General features: G+C 48.1%; 2 protein-coding genes across 8 annotated transcripts in view; both read right to left on the bottom strand.

Annotated features, from left to right (window-relative positions):
* The window catches only part of LOC110969857 (major histocompatibility complex class I-related gene protein-like), a 273,081-nt gene that overhangs the window by 249,842 nt on the left and 4,621 nt on the right, over positions 1–18,618 (bottom strand). For 3 of the 4 annotated variants that reach the window (XR_007945232.1, XR_007945231.1, XM_051956038.1), the window contains exons 3-4: positions 6,205–6,483; positions 3,555–3,617 (exon numbers count right to left, since the gene is read on the bottom strand). Coding sequence is in view for 2 of the 4 variants with exons in the window: in XM_051956038.1 (XP_051811998.1) it covers positions 3,555–3,617; positions 6,205–6,483 (342 nt within the window). In the remaining 2 variants the exon portion in view is untranslated. Of the gene's footprint in view, positions 1–1,802; positions 2,265–2,831; positions 2,875–2,972; positions 2,991–3,112; positions 3,221–3,314; positions 3,618–6,204; positions 6,484–18,618 lie in introns of those variants that run through there. The other variant, XM_051956037.1, reaches the window with a different exon arrangement.
* LOC110969859 (major histocompatibility complex class I-related gene protein-like) overlaps positions 1–18,618 on the bottom strand; it is a 176,500-nt gene that overhangs the window by 32,181 nt on the left and 125,701 nt on the right. The gene's annotated exons all lie outside the window — the stretch shown is intronic.

The raw sequence follows: 18,618 nt of genomic DNA on the forward strand, positions 1-18,618 counted from the left end.
GTGAAGTGAAATTCAGCGTAAAAACAAACCAAACCACAGATCATTTCCAATAACTGAATGGATAATGTGAAAGTGTTATATATATTTCTCGCTAAAAATGTCATCAAAATGTTTTTTCTGTCCAAACTATCTTAAAATAATGCATTTTCCACGGAAAATAAAAGGAATAGCCGCCATGTTTTCATTTTGAGAAACCTGCAGCAAGCAGTCACGTGACCCTTCGTCAGACCAATAGAAAAGAATTGGGGAAAAACATGTGAGCATCTCACAATTTTCAGGCCCAAATTGTGAGATTGTAATGTTTTGCATTGTGGACCAACGTGACTATGTCACAATTTGATGTGAGACTGGGTTGCCCTCAGCGCAATAATGCCAGCTGTTTTGGATGGCATTATAAACATGACCAATCAATACATCAGGTTTCCTAACACTGTGGGTGAACAGGCCAACATTAAACGGCAATTTGCAGCAATGTCCGATTTCCCAAATGTAATCGTCGTAACTGACTGCACTCATGTTGCTGTAAGGGCTCTGAGTGAAAATGAATTTGTCTATGTGAACCGAAAAAATGTACCTTCAATCAGTGTGCAAATTATTTGTACACTGGATATGATCATAACAAATTTAGTGGCATGGTGGCCTGGGTCAACACATGATTCATTCATCCTGACGCACAGCAGTTTAGGGAAAAGACTGCAGGCCGGCGCTGTGTAAAATGCCGTGGATCAGCAGCTTATTTACATGCCGATACATTCATGAGTTACTTTGCATTGACCATTCATGGTAAAATGTGGGTGTGTTGTGGACGGAATGTGAGGTGGATCCACCTGCCCAATCTTCCAGCTGGAGTGTGATTATAAAGGGGAAATTGCGTGCAGCTGTGCTTATGCACAGTTTTATAAATCAGAATATTTTTTGGCGTTCGCCCATTTCAGATTTTCGGCGTACGCAAACTTTTAGTATGGATCCTACACAATGTTTTATAAATGAGGCCCCTGATCACTATTGTTGGCACCCATACAATTTAAATACATAATGTAGAATATCTCCCGAAAAAGTGAATCTAGTGAAACAGCTTTGGTCTACAGACAACTCGTGTTTGATACTGAGGAGCAAAAGATAAAACTACAATTAAAAGCAATGGATTGCGCTGTGACATTGGTATTGGCACCCTTTAAACGTGTGAGGAAACCCCCCATTTTGACTTAGCTGAGATTAATCAGAAATTAGAATCACCTGATGATAAACTGTCAATGCCCACATAACAAAAAATATCGAATGAATGATGACTTTAATGTTTTAAAAAGCTACATGTTACTCCCTGTTACGTCTAAAGGGTATAAGGCCATCTCCAAGACCTTGGTATCCCTGTTTCAACAGGGTCCAATGTTGTAAAGAAGTTTGCTAAGCAAGGAACTTTCAAGAACCAGCCTGGATGTAGGGGGGAAAAGGAAAATTGATGAAGTCTTTGAAAGTTGGTGCGAACTGTGGAATAGAAGACCATGTAAAACATCTAAAGACCCTAAAGCTGACCTGGAATAATCTGGGGTAATGGTTTCAACACATACCATACGCTGCACACTCAACCAAGCAAGGCTTCAAGGGTGAAGGCCAAAGAAGACTCCGTTGCTGAAGAAAAGGCATCAAAAGGAACAGCTGATCTTTGCCAAAGAGTCCCTGGACAAACCACGATGCTTCTGGGAAATTTTTTTGTGGACAGACGAAACAAAAATAGACCTTACAACATGTAAGATGAAAAGTAATATTTTTTCCTAAAATAAAATAAAATTCTGTTCATATGCATTTGGTACATTTCCATTTATTTCTAAAGGTATTGTACAGGTTATGCAAAAAATGAAAGGGTGCCAATAGCGGTGACCAGGATTGTAGTTTATAATCTGAAAACCATATTTCATAGATATTCATACTTAAGCAGAAGAAGCAGTCCATTGTAGACATGCAGTGTGTGTTCAAACTATGGCAATAATCACATAAAGCTGAGTACCTGTGGTTAGACTTAGAACCAATCAGATGGTTTTGCATGATGGATAAGAAACTAAACATTTAAACATTGTCTGCATTTTTTTTTTGCACAATACGGGACACAAAATGAAAGTGAAAAGACAAGCGTTTCCAACTTGGGTTAATTGAAGAGGCTCAATATTTGCAAAACAGAACCAAGCATGCTATAAGGTAAATGACAGTTTTGACAGAATCCCAACTTCACTGGAGTTTACTCTCCTCCTCCAGTCTTCTCAGAGAGTCTGTCAGGACAGATTAAGAAATGAACAAGTTAAATTACTGTTCAGACACTTGGAAGACTTCATTATACATTAGTATTTATTGGATACTAGCAATTAAAAGAGTAATAGGCTTGTGTTTACAGAAGAGCAAGTATTATCCCAGTATACTGTTGTGTGTTTTCAGGTTGAACTACCGTTCAAAAGTTTGGGGTCACCCAGACAATTTCATGTTTTCCATGCAATTCACGCTTTTATTCATGTGCTAGCGTAGCTGTACAAGAGTTTCAATTTCATCAATTATCCTTTCAACAACATTAGCTAACGCAATGTAGCATTAGAACACAGGAGTGATGGTTGCTGGAAATGTTCCTCTGTACCCTTCTGTAGATATTCATTAAAAATCAGCCATTTCCAGATAGAATAGTCATTTACCACACTAACTATGTCTAGACTGTATTTCTGAGTAATTTAACACTATCTTCATTGAAAAAACTGCTTTTCTTCCAATAACAAGGACATTTCTAAGTGACCCCAAACTTTTGAACGGTAGTTTATATCTGCAATACATCTATGAAAGGACATACTCACTGGGATTGGCTGCAATCTGAGTTACTGTCTGCAGAATCTGAAGCTAAAAAAACAAAGAAAAGTTTGGGTTCAAAACCCAACAGACAAGACTGCAAAGATCAGACTGTTTACAGATCTACAGTAAATATCAGAAAATCTTACTGTTAGCAGCTCTGAACCCTGAAACAAAGATGAGAGATGACTGTAGTTAAAATGATAGATCTATAATTTGCCATAAAGAATTTCACAGATTTCTGCTTTGAATGTGAAGGCAGGATAGCTGCTCTTGTGTTACTGTGTACCGTTAGTCTTCTTTCTGCACATGAAGAGTCCAGCGATGCAGAGCAACAGCAGCAGCAGACCAACAACTACTCCAATGACAGCACCAGCAGGAAACCCTGATGGAGGAACTGGAACCAAAACACAACCCTCAGATTTCATCTCTACTTCAGAACAGAGATAAATATGTTTCATTTCCAGACTCCACTGTTCTGACTGACTTACCCCAGTTAGTCCTGATCACTGATTTGTCCAGTTTGGTGATGATGTCGTCTTTGACTCCAGACATCTGAAACACACAGTCGTACTTCTTCCAGTCTTCAGCAGCGATTGATGAGATGTTCAGGTCAACACTCATCTGGAAGGTTCCATCATGGTTGGGGAGGATCTCTCCTTTGTCCACGTCCTCATGAAGCTCCTCTCCATCTTTCCTCCAGAACAAGTCAGCTCGGTTGGGGTAGAAACCTGTAGCGTGGCAGGTGACCGGAGAGGAGGGAGTCTTCTGGAGGAGAGACACTGAGGGAAGATCTGGAGAGAGAAAATGATGAGTCTTAATTGAACATGACAGATCTGAGGGCTCTACTAAGAGGTGAGATTAGTGGGTTAGCTGGTACACTACCACTCAAAAGTTTGGACAAACCTATGAATCAACACATATTGAATTATGTAGTAAACAAAAAAGTGTGAAATAAGTAAAAAAAATGTTTTATATTTTAGATTCTTCAAAATAGCCACCCTTCGTTTTGATTACTGCTTTGCACACTCTTGGCATTCTCTGGATGAGCTACATGAGGTAGTTTTCATTTCACAAGGTCAATTTGTTAATCTCTACTCATGCAAGGCCTACCACCTCATCAGGATCCACCAAGGAGACAGAAATGGAAAACAGCTGTCAATTCTACCCATTGGACACTTTGAATAGCTAGTCATGCCATTTGGACTCACCAATGCCCCCTACTGTATTTCAAAACTTCATTAACGACGTCCTCCATGACATGATTAACCGGTATAACTCCATGACACTCTGATCTACTCCAGGAACCCAGAGAAACACATACTCCATGTCTGCCAAGTTTTGGAGAGACTGCTGAAAAACAAACTGTTTGTCAAAGCCGAGATGCTACCTCTGTATCTTTCCTTGGATACATCATCTCTCCAGGGGAGATAAAGATGCACCCGGAAAAGCTGGCAGCAGTGAGGGATTGGCTGAAACCAGAGACTCAGAAGCAACTACAACAGTTACTGGGATTCACAAACTTGTACAGATGCTTTATCCGAGACTACAGCAAAATTGTCGCCCCGCTCACAGCCCTCACTTCCATCTCCAAGCTTTCATTCTACTCCCCTGAAGCTGATAAAGCCTTTGAAAATCTTAAGCATTGGATCGTCTCTGCCCCTGTCTTAACTCAACCTGACCCCAGCCTTCACTTTGTCATTGAGGTGGATGCCTCTGTAACTGTATTTTACGCCCTCCGCCTCAAGCTCCCGGTAGTGGCAGAAGCCTTCTTCCTTCTTCTCCCTCCTCCACCTGGTGTGACATGCGGACAGATGCTGCCAATCCAATCAGCTCCTTGTTTCATGCCTTGTATTAATCCAATGTCTCCTGCTTTCAACCTCTGGTCCACTAAAACCCAGATTCCTCTGCACCCTCCCTCATCTGTCTGTCCTTTCAGAATTCTCCTTGAATCCACCTGCACTTCCTATCTCTCTGCCAGGACCCTCACCCTACTGGACAAAGTCTCCATCTACAGCACCTGCCCCACTATGCCATCCACTATGTCACACACCACCACAGCCTGTCACTTCCAAACTTTTTCTCTTTCTTGACAGTTAAGTTCCCTGCTCAATTGCAGGATCCTGTGTAAGTCATGTCAATGGTATTTATATAGCACATTTTAAAAACAACCAAGGCTGACCAAACGGTTTTACCGATCAAAAATAGATTATCGGTCAAGAAATATACAGAACAAGATGAATAATGCCATATATCAGGTGTCAGCACTCAGCTACTATTGAAAGCCAGGGAGTATATGTGTGTCCTCAGTAAACACTTGAAGGTATCAAGTGAACGATTGGTTCTAATCTGGACAGGTAAGCGATTCCACAGACTGGTTGCAGCTACAGAAAAGGCTCAGTCACCTCTGTTTCTGAGCCTGGATCCAGGAACTTTAAGCGCCATGTGACTGGCTGACCTCAGCAAATAAAACTGGAGCATGGACAGATAAAAGCTTAGATAAACAAGAATATGCCAACCCATTTAACACCTTAAAAACAAGCAATAAAATCTTAAACAATTCTAAAATAGACAAGAAGCCAGTGAAGTGAGGCTAAAACTGATGTGCTGTGTTCTCGTTTCTTGGTCCCTGTTAGAAGCTTTGTAGCAGCATTTTGTACCAGCTGGAGCCGACAAAGAGACATGTGATCCAGAGCCACATACACAGAGTTACAGTATAGTCCAGCCTAGATGTGATGAAGGCATGTACGACTCTCTCGAAGTCACTGTGGTACAGATAGGGCTTTACTTTGGCCAACAGTCTCAGCTGAAAAAATCCAGTTTTGACAACAGAACTAATTTGCTTGTCAAATTTAAAAGCGTTGTCGAAAATCACACCCAGACTTTTTAGGATAAATTATTTATAACTTATTTAACTTGTTAAATTCTAACCTTATGAAATTACTTATTACATAAACATAGACCTTAAATAACAACATTTACATAATATGTGCTTTGCGGCACTGGTTTACTTACTTTTGCTAGTCACAACGGTGTTGCTATTGTGTTTTTAAGTTTGGTTGCAGAGTTTAGTTGAGTTGTTGTCTTATGGTATTTTGTTTTATCTAGTTTAAATTGCTCGGTTTTGATTGGTTCTTTGAGTTAGCAGCACCCATTAGCCTTGTTTATTTTATTTTATCACCTTTTCTTCTGTTAATTATAACACTAAGAAATAAATTGCTTTTGCTCACTAATACAGTAATCTGTTTTTTGATTACACCGATTGACCCTAGACAGCTGGATCGCAACTTTTTCTATGCATTGTTTTATTTTCACTGGATGCTTCTGTGGGTACAAACAGATGGAGTACATAACTGTGTATCTGAAGTTGTGTAATGTTACCTGTTCTTTGCAGAAAACTCCTGGCATACTCCAAATACTTCTTCAGCCAGGCAGGGTACATGTGGATGAAGTAGTAGTTATTGACATCTAGTCTAGCTTTGTCTGTGTTCCATCTGTCTTTGGTGATGACTGCCTGTGGTTTTGGCGTGATCCATGTCAGTGTCTGCAGGTCCAGCGCTATGAAGTCTTCACCATCATATCCATATTGATTAAAAGCCCTGATTTCTCCAGTTTCATCATCCCATTCACAGCCGCTCATTCTCTGTAGGATGTGGACACCTGGGACAGAGAGAAGAAGATTTTATTGATTTACTGTTAAGGCTAGCTGACATGGACGCAAATATCACCTCAATAATCTTCTGACTGTCAGACAACCAACTACAACCAGCATTGCTCTCAGGAGATTTTACACTGAAAAACTGCCATACTTCATTTGGTATATTATCAACACATTAACAGCTGTGAATTATTAATATTTTGTACATTTAAAAACTCTGTGCTATACCCCTTTTTCTTGCATCTAAAAGAATCTGTGCAATGTTTGTATTTTTCCATACATGAGCAAATATGCAAAATATGAATAACATCTGTCCAATATTCCAATAATAAAATGTACAATGTTTCTCTATCAATGACTTTTCTCTTGAAAGATTCTGTACAATGCCATTGATATGTGCAATATTGTTACACATATTGTTACATATATATATACACTACTCACAAAAAGTTAGAGATATTTGGCTTTTGGGTGAAATTTCAGGACGAACCTAAAATGCATTCAAACCTTTACAGGTGAACCTAGTGTGACCTTCTCTAAGCTTTTGAATGCACATGTCCAACTGTTAAATGTTTTAGTAGTTTTTGCACAAGTAGCTGTTCTCTAACGAGGAGCTTAACGGCAAAAATCACAGCAGGTGTTTGATCCTTGAATTGACCAATAAATGTCTTGGTTCAATTAGAGCAGGTGTTTAAACAGTCGTCCTCATCATGCTGTTCACATTTTGATATCGTGAGACCAAGACGACACCTAACAATGGATCAACAGTCCCTTGCCATTGCGATGCTTCAAACAGGACTTTCTCAGAAGGAAGTAGCCACTGAGGATAGGAGTGTCACAGAGTGTCATCAGCAGGTTGCAACAGAGATATCGAGAGACTGGAAGAGTCACAGAAAGGCGTAGAAGTGGACGTCCTTTGGCCACATCCCGTGCTGATGACCGCTACATTGTGAACACTGCCCTGAGAAACCGGATGATGAATGCCACTCAACTCCAGACACGTTTAAGGGAGGTGAGAGGCACCCAAGTGTCACGTCAGACCATTCGAAACCATTTACATCAGCGTGGTCTGCCTGCTAGACGACCTGACCACACCACCAGGCACAGGCATCATCGTCTTGCATGGGCCAGGGAGCATTTACGCTGGATGAGGGACCAGTGGGCCTCAGTGCTGTTCTCTGATGAAAGTCGATTCATGCTGAGCAGAAATGATGGCCGGCAACGATGTTGGAGACGTCAGGGAGAGCGCTATGCATCAGCCACTGTTGCCACCAGGCGACCTTTTGGTGGTGGCGGTGTTACAGTGTGGTCAGGGATGTCCAGTTGGTACAGAACGGCCCTACACTTTGTGAATGGTGCAGTGACAAGCCCATACTACCTGAATAACATCATTAATCCAGTAATTGTGCCCCTGCATGTACAACACAGGCCTAATTTCATCTTCATTCAATTCAATTTTATTTATATAGCGTCAATTACAGTCAAATCGTCTCAAGACGCTTTACAGAACCCATATGCCTGACCCCCAGAGCAAGCCCAAAGGCGACAATCATGGACGACAATGCTCCTGCTCATCGAGGTCGCATCATCAGGGAACGGCTGTTGGAGACTGGTGTACCTCAAATGGAATGGCCTGCACTTTCTCCAGACCTGAATCCCATTGAAAACCTGTGGGATCAGCTAAGTCGCCGTGTCGAGGCTCGAAACTCTGCACCCCAGAACCTCAATGACCTGAGGGCTGCCCTTCAAGAAGAGTGGGATGCCATGCCTCAGCAGACAATAAGTTGCATTGTGAACAGCATGAGACGTCGTTGTCAAGCTGCTATTGATGCTCAAGGGCACATGACGAGATATTGAGACGTTGAAATTTTTCTTCATTTGGTCTTTGCGGGTGAAATCCCGCAGGGGGGAAGCAGCTTAAGATGAAATATAAAAACATTGTTCAAACAAGTCAGACCTCGGCATTATTTCATGGAGGTACTTCATGTTGATCATGTTTTACATTGTGAAGTAGCCTAAATATTAAGTGGCTGTTTGACTGTGCAGTTGTTTTATCCACACATAGCCTAAATGTCTGCATCCATATCATGTTCTGTTAAATAATTAAGCCTATTTAAACTAACACAGACTTCTGCTCAGCCAACAGAAAGAAAGCAGAAGCCTGTAAATCAGGTGGTATAAAAGGTCATGGATGCATATATATATATATATATATATATATATATATATATATATATATATATGTATGTATGTATATATATACATATACATATGTTTATTTAGTTCTCTGTTGTGTCTTTTTTTGTCTTTTGGCCCCTTCACACCATAGAACTTGTGACTGTAAGTAGGCAACACTCCAAAGATTTATCCAAATGGTAGTTTAAGTTTACTGAAACATGTCACTGATCAAGGATGAAGAGGATGAAACTGTGTCTGCTGCCTTTACAGAGGGGGATCCAGAAAGGCATACAGAGGTATGTTACTGATAGTTCTCTTCCCATTCACATTTTGGGTGGAATATAGAGTGTGAAATTTAGCCTACACTGAAGTATTGCACATTCTCATCTTTTTTTAACAGAGCACGGCTGGACAGCAGCAGGATGGTTGCTCAACTTCCACTGCAGACTGACAGTGAGATGGATGTTCAGGAAACACCAGAGGTTCATTCCGTGGAATTCATGTGCAACTGTATAATTTAATGTCCTCTATGTATTCCCAGTTATCAGTAAAACAGATTTACAAACTGCATTTGCTGAGAAAAATCCCAAAAAACAGATTAGGAGGGCAGATCTGGAAATTGAAATACTGGAGCACAAGTTAGAGGTGGGTGATGGTCACAGGAGAATTATGTTAACTACTGGAACATGAACTGAACTATCTCTTTTATTTGTAGGAAATAAAGAAGACCAAATGAAATGTGTATCATGTCTTTATTTGCTGTGATGGTGATGATGGTGACTTAAACTCTAAAGTGATTATTGCATATGGTGTCTCTGTCAGAGCTCCCTTCTCACCCCCTGTCTGTCTTGCTGTCTCCCATCCGCTCCTCTGCCCTGTCTCTCCCCCTGCAGCTCGGTGCCTGAGTGGAGTCTAGCTTCTCAGCTGACTCCACTCAGGCAATCAACCTCCTCTACGGCTCCCGGACAGCTGACAGACATCGACCTGATTACACACCTCTGCAATAAGAACCGGCTCATCCTTCCACTCCCTGCCAGATTGTTGAACAAGAACCACGCATTCAGCTGTCCGGGATCCCCGCCATCCTCCTTCCCCTCCGGCTCTCCCCGCCAAATCGTCACCGGTTTTCCCTGTCTGGACCCCCGTTCCTGCCTGGACCCCCATTCCTGCCTGGACCCCTTCTGTCCCTGCCTGGACCCCCCCATTTCTGGCCAAAACCCCAACTACACCAGCCGCTCCTGCACCCTGGATTTCCCCCCACCGTGCCATTATTCACCCCCCAAACAATAAATCACTTTCATTCAGCCAGCCTTGGTAGTGTGGCTCTCTGTTCAGGTCCAGCCCTTTAGTTTTGTGACAGAACAATCTGGCCACTATGGACCTGGAGAGCCCACTACCGGGGTTCGGACCAACCTTTTCCCCCCACAGCCCAGCAGCTTACCCCGATGGTCTGTTTTTATCAATCTGACGAGGCATTTGACTACATCAGGCCTCTCTACACCCTGCGTGACGTGAGGAGAAATTCCACTGAGCAGGCGGTCAGGGACGCTGCAGTATTGGAGGGTCGAAGAAAGGCGGCGGAGAAACCGCACTATATTCCACACCTTCCTGAAAGCCTCCTGACCTGCCCAGCCCCGTCTCCCCGTCACCCGCCAAGCAACCTGGCTGCCGGAAACCTAATGCCAGGAGGTGCCATGGCTCCCCGGCTCCAGTTCCAGAGAGGCCCCACGCTAACACTCAGCCTTCTGTCTACATGGGGGCCATATTCCTCTCATCCACTCCCCAGAACCGGACTCAGACCCAGGCCTCCGTCTCCCACAACCAGACCCCGAACCAGACCTATGCTTCCCAGAACCAGATGCAGACCCAGACCCGTGTTTCCCAGAACCAGACCCAGACCCGTGTTTCCCAGACGCAGATCCAGACCCGTGTTTCCCAGAGCCAGACACAAACCCAGACTTCTGTTCTCCAGAACCAGACCCGGACCCCGATTCCACCAACGGAGGACTCTGACACCCTGCCCTGAACCCAGGGCTCCTCCCTTGTAGTTCTCCTCTCCTGTTTGGAAAACAGCATATACTTTTATGCATTACGTGACCTGCATGATGAGTGGAGGAAGGACCCCAAGGAGGAGACAGTGATCCGGGGTCTCAGGTTTGTGGCTCAGCGACCTGGGTTAATTGGCTACCTACCTGACTACATTCAGGAGTTCCTGGAGACCCCCCTGACCAACCAGTCTGGCCCTCTAAGGCTTTCCCCTGGCAGCCACTCCTCTCCAGAACCCCTGTAGCAGGAAGAACCGCCCGCCGAGAGACCTGGCCGCCGAAGACACTGTGCTAGGAGACTGTGCCAGTCCCCGCGGTGGTCGACGCCCCGCCTCCAGTCCCCGCGCTGGTCGACGCCCCGCCTCCAGTCCCCGCGGTGGTCGACGCCCAGCCTCCAGTCCCCGCGGTGGTCGACGCCCAGCCTCCAGTCCCCGCGGTGGTCGACGCCCCGCCTCCAGTCCCTGCGGTGGTCGACGCTCCGCCTCCTGTTCCCACGGTGGTTGACGCCCCGCTTCCAGCCCCCAGGACCTCGGCAGCCTTCGAAAGGCTTAAGGCCTCCCCCGAGTCCCTTAAGAGGCTCTGCGCCTCCCCTCCAGAGCCGCCCCCGGAGGGGCCCCTGGATCCTGCGCCGCCCCCGGAGGGGCCCCTGGATCCTGCGCCGCCCCCGGAGCTGTGTTCAGTCCTGCCCCCGAAGGATCCACCGGACCTGGCTTCGCCCCCGGAGGGGTCCCGCCTCCGCCGGCCCCCAGTCCGGCCTCCAACCCAGTTCCCTGTCCGGCCCCCAGACCGTCCGCCGGAGCGGCCCCGCCTGTCTGTCCGGCCCCCGGGCCGTCCGCCGGAGCGGCCCCTCTGTTCTGTCCGGCCCCCGGGCCGCCCGCCGGAGCGGCCCCTCCTGTCTGTCCGGCCCCCGGGCCGCCCGCCGGAGCAGCCCCTCCTGTCTGTCCGGTTTTCGGGCCGCCCTCCAATACGGCTCCTCCTGCCTGGCCGGCCCCTGTCTGTCAAGTCCTGGCCCATCCGGTCTCCAGGCCGTCCTCAGAGGTGGACCCTCTGGCGAGTCCAGCTTCGGCCAGCCCCGCCTCCAGGCCACCCTCTGAAGCGTGCCCTCCGCCCTGTCCAGTCTCGCCCTGTCCATCCACGGCCAGTCCGGCCTACGGTCCGTCCTCCTGAGCGGACCCTCCGTCCTGTCCATCCCCAGCCGGTCCGGCCTACGGTCCGTCCTCCCGAGCGGACCCTCCGCCCTGTCCATCCCCAGCCGGTCCGGCCTACGGTCCGTCCTCCGAGCGGACCCTCCGCCCAGTCCATCCCCGGCCAGTTCTGCCTTCGGGCCGACCCCCAGAGCTACTGCCTGGTCAGTCCAGTCCAGTCCAGTCCTGCCCTCAGTCAGTCCAGTCCAGTCCAGTCCTGCCCTCAGCTCCGCTCAGTTCAGTCCAGTCCAGTCCTGCTCTCAGCTCCGCTCAGTTCAGTCCAGTCCAGTCCTGCTCTCAGCTCTGCTCAGTTCAGTCCAGTCCTGTCCAGTCCTGCCCTCAGCTCCGCTCAGTCCAGTCCAGTCCAGTCCTGCCCTCAGCTCCGCTCAGTTCAGTCCAGTCCAGTCCTGTCCTCAGCTCCGCTCAGTCCAGTCCAGTCCTGTCCTCAGTCCAGTCCAGTCCTGTCCTCAGTCCAGTCCTGCCCTCAGTCCAGTCCAGTCCAGTCCTGCCCTCAGCTCCACTCAGTTCAGTCCAGTCCAGTCCTGTCCTTAGCTCCGCTCAGTCCAGTCCTGTCCTCAGTCCAGTCCTGTCCTGTCCTCAGTCCAGTCCTGCCCTCAGTCCAGTCCAGTCCAGTCCTGCCCTCAGTCCTGTCCAGTCCAGTCCTGCCCAGTCCCAGCCCAGTCTTTAGTCCTGTCTTAGTTCATTCCCTCTCCCAGTCCAGTTGAGCCCAGGTCCAGCTCCAGCCTAGAGTCCCCTTCAGTCCCTCTCCCATTTCTCTCCCTCCTGTCCTTCCCGTTCCTCCCGTCCTTCCCTCCTGTCATTTCAGTCCCTCCCGTCCCTCCCGTCCTTCCCTACCTCCCATCCCTCCTGTCGTTTCAGTCCCTCCCGTCCCTCCCGTCCTTCCCTCCCTCCCATCCCTCCTGTCGTTTCAGTCCCTCCCGTCCTTCCCTCCTGTCTGTTCCCCTCGTTTTTTCTGCCCTTCCTGTCCTTTTGGTCCCTTCCGCTCCGTCTGGTCCCTGTGTCCTTCTGCATGTCTCTGTCTGCTCCTTGGTTGCCCCGGTGGGCCCTCTTTGGTTGGGTCCATGGGGCGCCGGGAGGCGCCCGTTGAAGGGGGGGTACTGTCAGAGCTCCCTTCTCACCCCCTGTCTGTCTTGCTGTCTCCCATCCGCTCCTCTGCCCTGTCTGTCTTGCTGTCTCCCATCCGCTCCTCTGCCCTGTCTGTCTTGCTGTCTCCCATCCGCTCCTCTGCCCTGTCTTTCCCCCTGCAGCTCGGTGCCTGAGTGGAGTCTAGCTTCTCAGCTGACTCCACTCAGGCAATCAACCTCCTCTACGGCTCCCGGACAGCTGACAGACATCGACCTGATTACACACCTCTGCAATAAGAACCGGCTCATCCTTCCACTCCCTGCCAGATTGTTGAACAAGAACCACGCATTCAGCTGTCCGGGATCCCCGCCATCCTCCTTCCCCTCCGGCTCTCCCCGCCAAATCGTCACCGGTTTTCCCTGTCTGGACCCCCGTTCCTGCCTGGACCACTTCTGTCCCTGCCTGGACCCCCCCGTTTCTGGCCAAAACCCCAACTACACCAGCCGCTCCTGCACCCTGGATTTCCCCCCACCGTGCCATTATTCACCCCCCAAACAATAAATCACTTTCATTCAGCCAGCCTTGGTAGTGTGGCTCTCTGCTCAGGTCCAGCCCTTTAGATTTGTGACAGTCTCTGACTGCTCTGCTGTCCTGGATAGCTACAGGTGGATGGGGTCATCATCTGGGTCTTCAGTTTGTAGGGCAGGGTGTTGCTCTCCTCTAATAGTGGTAATATTATGAACAACACATGCCACAGTAATATCACAGACTCTCATGTAGGTGCTGAAAACGGGCTTTCAGCAGGCCTATGGTCGTCTCCACCCAGGCTCTGGTCCTGCAGTAAGTCCGGTTGAAGTTCTGTTGGGGGCCTGGTTCAGGGTCAGGGTATGAGGTCATCAGCCTGGGTTGGCATGGTAACCCCTGTCACCCAGCAGAAGGCCATCAAACTCTCCTGTAATGTATGAGTATATTAAAGGAGGGAGACAAGAGAATTCTATTGTGAAAATCTTTAGGCTGCTGACCACGCTGCAGTCTGTTGCTCAGGTTAGACTCTCCATAAATGCTGGAGTCATGAACAGACCCAGACCACTTGGCCTCCACATTAGAAATGATGTATGCAGCATCACATATGATCTGGACAGTGCAGAGAATGACAGATGTTGAACTATGATGCAGTCTTTAACATTTAGAAACAGTAGTCAGTCTACCTGTAGCCTACCTGTACATTTATGCTGTGAATGGACTTCCTATTCATGATGTGAGGGAGCTGTGATGGGGATGTGTGTGCATCTATGCATCCAATCACACTGGGAAATCCTAAAAGAAATTAAAATGACTAATCCCAGTCTGAGGCTGCAGCACAATGTCATTAACAGAATATGATTTAAAATGAATTTAACAGATCTCTACATCATTCATCTGCAATCCTGTGGAACTCCTCCTTGATGTTCTGACAGGTTTATGTCCACAATGATAAGTAAAAGTCGTTTCAGAGCCAGGAAAACTTTTCTGACTGTCCTGCATACAGTTGTCTTACTGTAGTGCTCTGCATCTCTGACATCATATAAAAACTTTCATTTGCAAAGAACCGCAGCGCAACACACAATATCTGCTGGATGTGAGAGCATGACTGCGGCTGGTAATGTAAATGTAAGGACGGATTAGGTTGTTTATTTAGATTATGGACTTGAAATGATTATGAAACGGCACCGCTCAAACCGATAATTGTCTGGAAATGCAAGAACATTTATGCTCGGTCTGATAACAATCTACTGAAGAATATTTAATTGTCTGTCCAGTAATGTTGCTCCTTTATCCACTGGATCGTTAATAAAAGCTGTTCTACGCCAAAACTCGCTCGCTTACAGACTGAATGAATGAGGAAATGAAACAGCGTGTGAGGCTGAAAGAGGGCGGAGACGGAGAGAAACTTGAAGTTTTGCGAGATAAACATGCTGGCGAGCAGGTTAGAGTCACAGAGTCTGTTACTGCAGTAACTGACCGAGAGTTTAAGTTACCCCTCTTTGTGAAACAGGCTCGAGTTACCCCGCATTCCCTGGTTAGAGTTACCTCACTTCGTGAAACGGAAAACTCTGAGTTTTCCTCATTTCAGGGTTAACAAACTCAGAATTTTCACTAAAACTGCTTCGTTAAATAGGCCCCCTGTGTGTCAGCTGTATAGTCTTGTTCTGTGGCCTAACAGGGTGAATGTGCAGATGAAGGAAGACCATCGTGTACAACAGATACATTTATCATGTGGGTCAATATAAAACTGTGGGACCTTTTGAGTTTGAAAAATTCTGAAAATTTTTTTTCCTGGTACATTATTTTTTCCTTACAAAGTATTCCTGAAAATTGTGTTTTTAGTAATTGCCAAGCTGAGGCATAACTGATTCCAGATATTTATGTAAAAAAATGAGATGTTAACTAATTATTTGGTCAACTATGTTACGGACAAAAACTGTAGATCTTTAACTTTGGGTAAATGTCAGATTGTAGTGTACAGGTTATAGTGGTTCTTTCACCCATTGGACGTGGTGGTTTAGGGGGCGTGCCTGAGACCCCCATAGTTCGTTGTTGACATTGTTTTGGCGGCATTCTGTGTGTGGCTGGAGAAGAATAAAGTTCACTCACCAGCAACTAGCTTGTGTCTCCCTCTTCTTCGCCACATTGGTGACCCCGATTTGAGCATGACTGAACCGGCAGAAGGGAGTGTTTCGTCTTCGACTGCGGCTGCGGATTCGGCCTCCTCGTCTCTCTAGCTCCCACAGTTGGCTTCGTTCTCCGCTGCCCCGGCCGCCATTAAGCTTCCAGAATTCTGGCACAGCGACCCGGCGTCCTGGTTTCAACACATCGAATCTCTTTTCTATCTACGAGGTGTGGACGTAGATGTCTCCAGGTACTATCTGGTGGTCGCAGCCCTAGACCAGCAGTCCACTCGCAGGGTTATGTCACTGCTCCATAACCCCCCTCAGAGTGGGATGTATGCGGCTCTGAAGCAGCTCCTGCTGCGGAGATACTGCCTTTCCTCTGCCAAGAGGGCGGATAAACTCCTCAGCCTGCCTGGTTTGGGGGGACGGTACAGCTGTGGACCTTATGGACAATATGCTGTCTCTCCTGGGTTCGGATGACGTGGGGTTCCTTTTCCCGCACATTTTCCTGCGACAGCTCCCACCGCAAGTTCGAGCGGCTTTAGCTAACTCTCCTCGTCTGGCCGCCGGCGATTACCGTGGCCTGGCGGAAGAAGCTGACTGGATCCTGTTGGCTACCAGACGTTTCGCGGTGCAGAGTACGGCGGTGGAGGCCCGGCAGAGGACGGTGGAGGACCCGGCAGTAGTGTCTGCAGTCGGCGTGAGGACTCGTCGCCGTGAGAGCCCCCTGTGTTTCTACCACCGGAGGTTTGGCAACAAAGCAAAGCGCTGTGTACCCCCATGTGCGTTTGAGGTGTCAGGAAACACAGTGGCCACTGTGAGCGCTGATGAACGAGGTGAGCTGCTATTTATTAAAAACTCTCTGTCAGGACAGCGTTTTCTGGTTGACTCAGGTTCTCAGAAGAGTTTGGTGCACTCCACCAGTCCAGGGAGGTCGGACCGTGGAGGCGGACCACTGCTAAGTGCAGCTAACGGCTCACCGATTGAGACTTTTGGCACGAAACGGACAACTGTTTGTTTCCACGGATGAGTTCGAGTGGGACTTTGTAGTTGCCTCTGTGACTGTTCCAATCATCGGTGCTGATTTTTTATGTGCTCATGGTTTGTTAATTGATGTTGCTAACCGCAGGCTTATTGACGCTGTAACTTTTGCCACTGTTCCATGTGAGGCCGGGGGAGGAGGACCGGTGATGCACGCAAGTTTTTCGGCGTCTGGAGATATTTTTCAGTGTCTCCTAGCTGAATTTCCATCCTTGACCACTCCTGCCTTTTCCTCCACAGTCGCTAAACATGGTGTGGAACATTTTATCCCCACTAGTGGTCTGGCGGTTTTTGCGCACGCGTGGCGTCTTGACACGGGAAAGCTAGCTTGCGCTGAGGAGGAGTTTGCTACCATGGAGAGGCTGGGGATTGTGAGACGCTCTAACAGCCCCTGGGCGTCGCCCCTCCACATGGTGCCTAAAGCAGACAGCTCTTGGCGCCCGTGCGGTGACTTCCGCCATCTGAACAATGCGACAACACCAGACTGTTACCCTATTCCTCACATACAGGATTTCTCGGTTCGGTTGTCCGGTGCCTCAGTTTTCTCTAAGGTGGACCTGGTGCGTGGTTATCATCAGGTCCCGGTGCGTGCAGAGGATGTGCCAAAGACAGCGGTGATCACCCCATTCGGGCTTTTCGAGTTCCTCCGTATGCCCTTTGGCCTTAAAGGTGCAGCGCAGACTTTTCAGAGGTTGATGGACTCGGTGTTGCGCGGCTTAGAGTTTGTGTTCGTCTATCTGGACAACATTTTGGTGGCCAGCTCATCCCTGGAAGAGCACCGTGCGCACCCCAAAGAGGTTTTCCAACGCTTGGATGCCTACGGCCTGATTGTCAACCCAGTCAAATGCCAGTTTGTGTTGCCGGTGATCGATTTTTTAGGTCATCGCATTTCGGCATATGGCGCTGTTCCATTGCCGGCTAAGGTTCAGGCTGTGGCGGATTTCGCCTGCCCAGTGGTGGTCAAGTCCCTACAGGAGTTTTTGGGCATGGTGAACATCTACAATAGGTTCATTCCCCGTGCCGCTCATCTCCTGCAGCCGCTTTATGATGCCTTGCATTCCAGGAAAGCTGCTGACGCTGTCGTCTGGACTCTGGACCGGATTGTTGCTTTTGAGGGGGCTAAGTCTGCTTTAGCTAATGCAGCTCTCCTAGCTCATCCTGACCCTAGTGCTCCGATCGCCCTCACGACTGATGCTTCTGATTTAGCGGTGGGGGCTGTTGTGGAGCAGCGGGTGGCAGACGCGTGGCAGCCTCTCGCATTTTTTAGCCACAAGTTACGGGACTGCAAACGTAAATACAACGTTTTTGACCATGAGTTGTTGGCCCTGTTTTTGGCTACTCGGCATGGAGGGCTTCGTGGACCATAAGCCGCTGACGTTTGCCATGGCTAAAGTAATGGAACCCTGGTCGGCACGTCAACAGCGTCACCTAGCGGCCATTTCTGAGTTCACTACTGACATATGTCATGTCGTGGGGAAGTCCAATTCAGTTGCGGACTGTCTTTCACGTGTGCTCGTTTGCCCCGTGCTCCTCGGGACGGATTTTTCAGCTATGGCCGCCGAACAGCCCAGGGATCCGGATATCCTTGCTCTTCACTCTGTCGGTTCAGGCTTTAAGCTTGAGGAGGTTGTTGTTGCAGGAAGGGGGTCCTGCACTCCTGTGTGATGTTTCCACAGGGTGGCCTCGACCTGTGGTTCCGGCAGGTTGGCGGCAGCGCGTTTTTGACTCTGTTCATTTGCTTTCGCATCCGGGTGTGGCCTGGGTTTCGTAAAGACGTTAAGGAGTGGGCGGCATGTTGTGCTGCGTGCCAGCGTGCCAAGGTGCCCCTCTTGAACCTTTTCCAATTCCTGCCAGGCGTTTTGACCATGTGCACGTGGACCTAGTTGGGCCCCTGCCGCCTTCCAAAGGTTTCACTCACCTGCTCACTATGGTGGATCAGACCACCAGGTGGC

The sequence above is a fragment of the Acanthochromis polyacanthus genome, chromosome 11 (genome assembly GCF_021347895.1).
Source record: "Acanthochromis polyacanthus isolate Apoly-LR-REF ecotype Palm Island chromosome 11, KAUST_Apoly_ChrSc, whole genome shotgun sequence".
NCBI lineage: Eukaryota > Metazoa > Chordata > Actinopteri > Pomacentridae > Acanthochromis > Acanthochromis polyacanthus.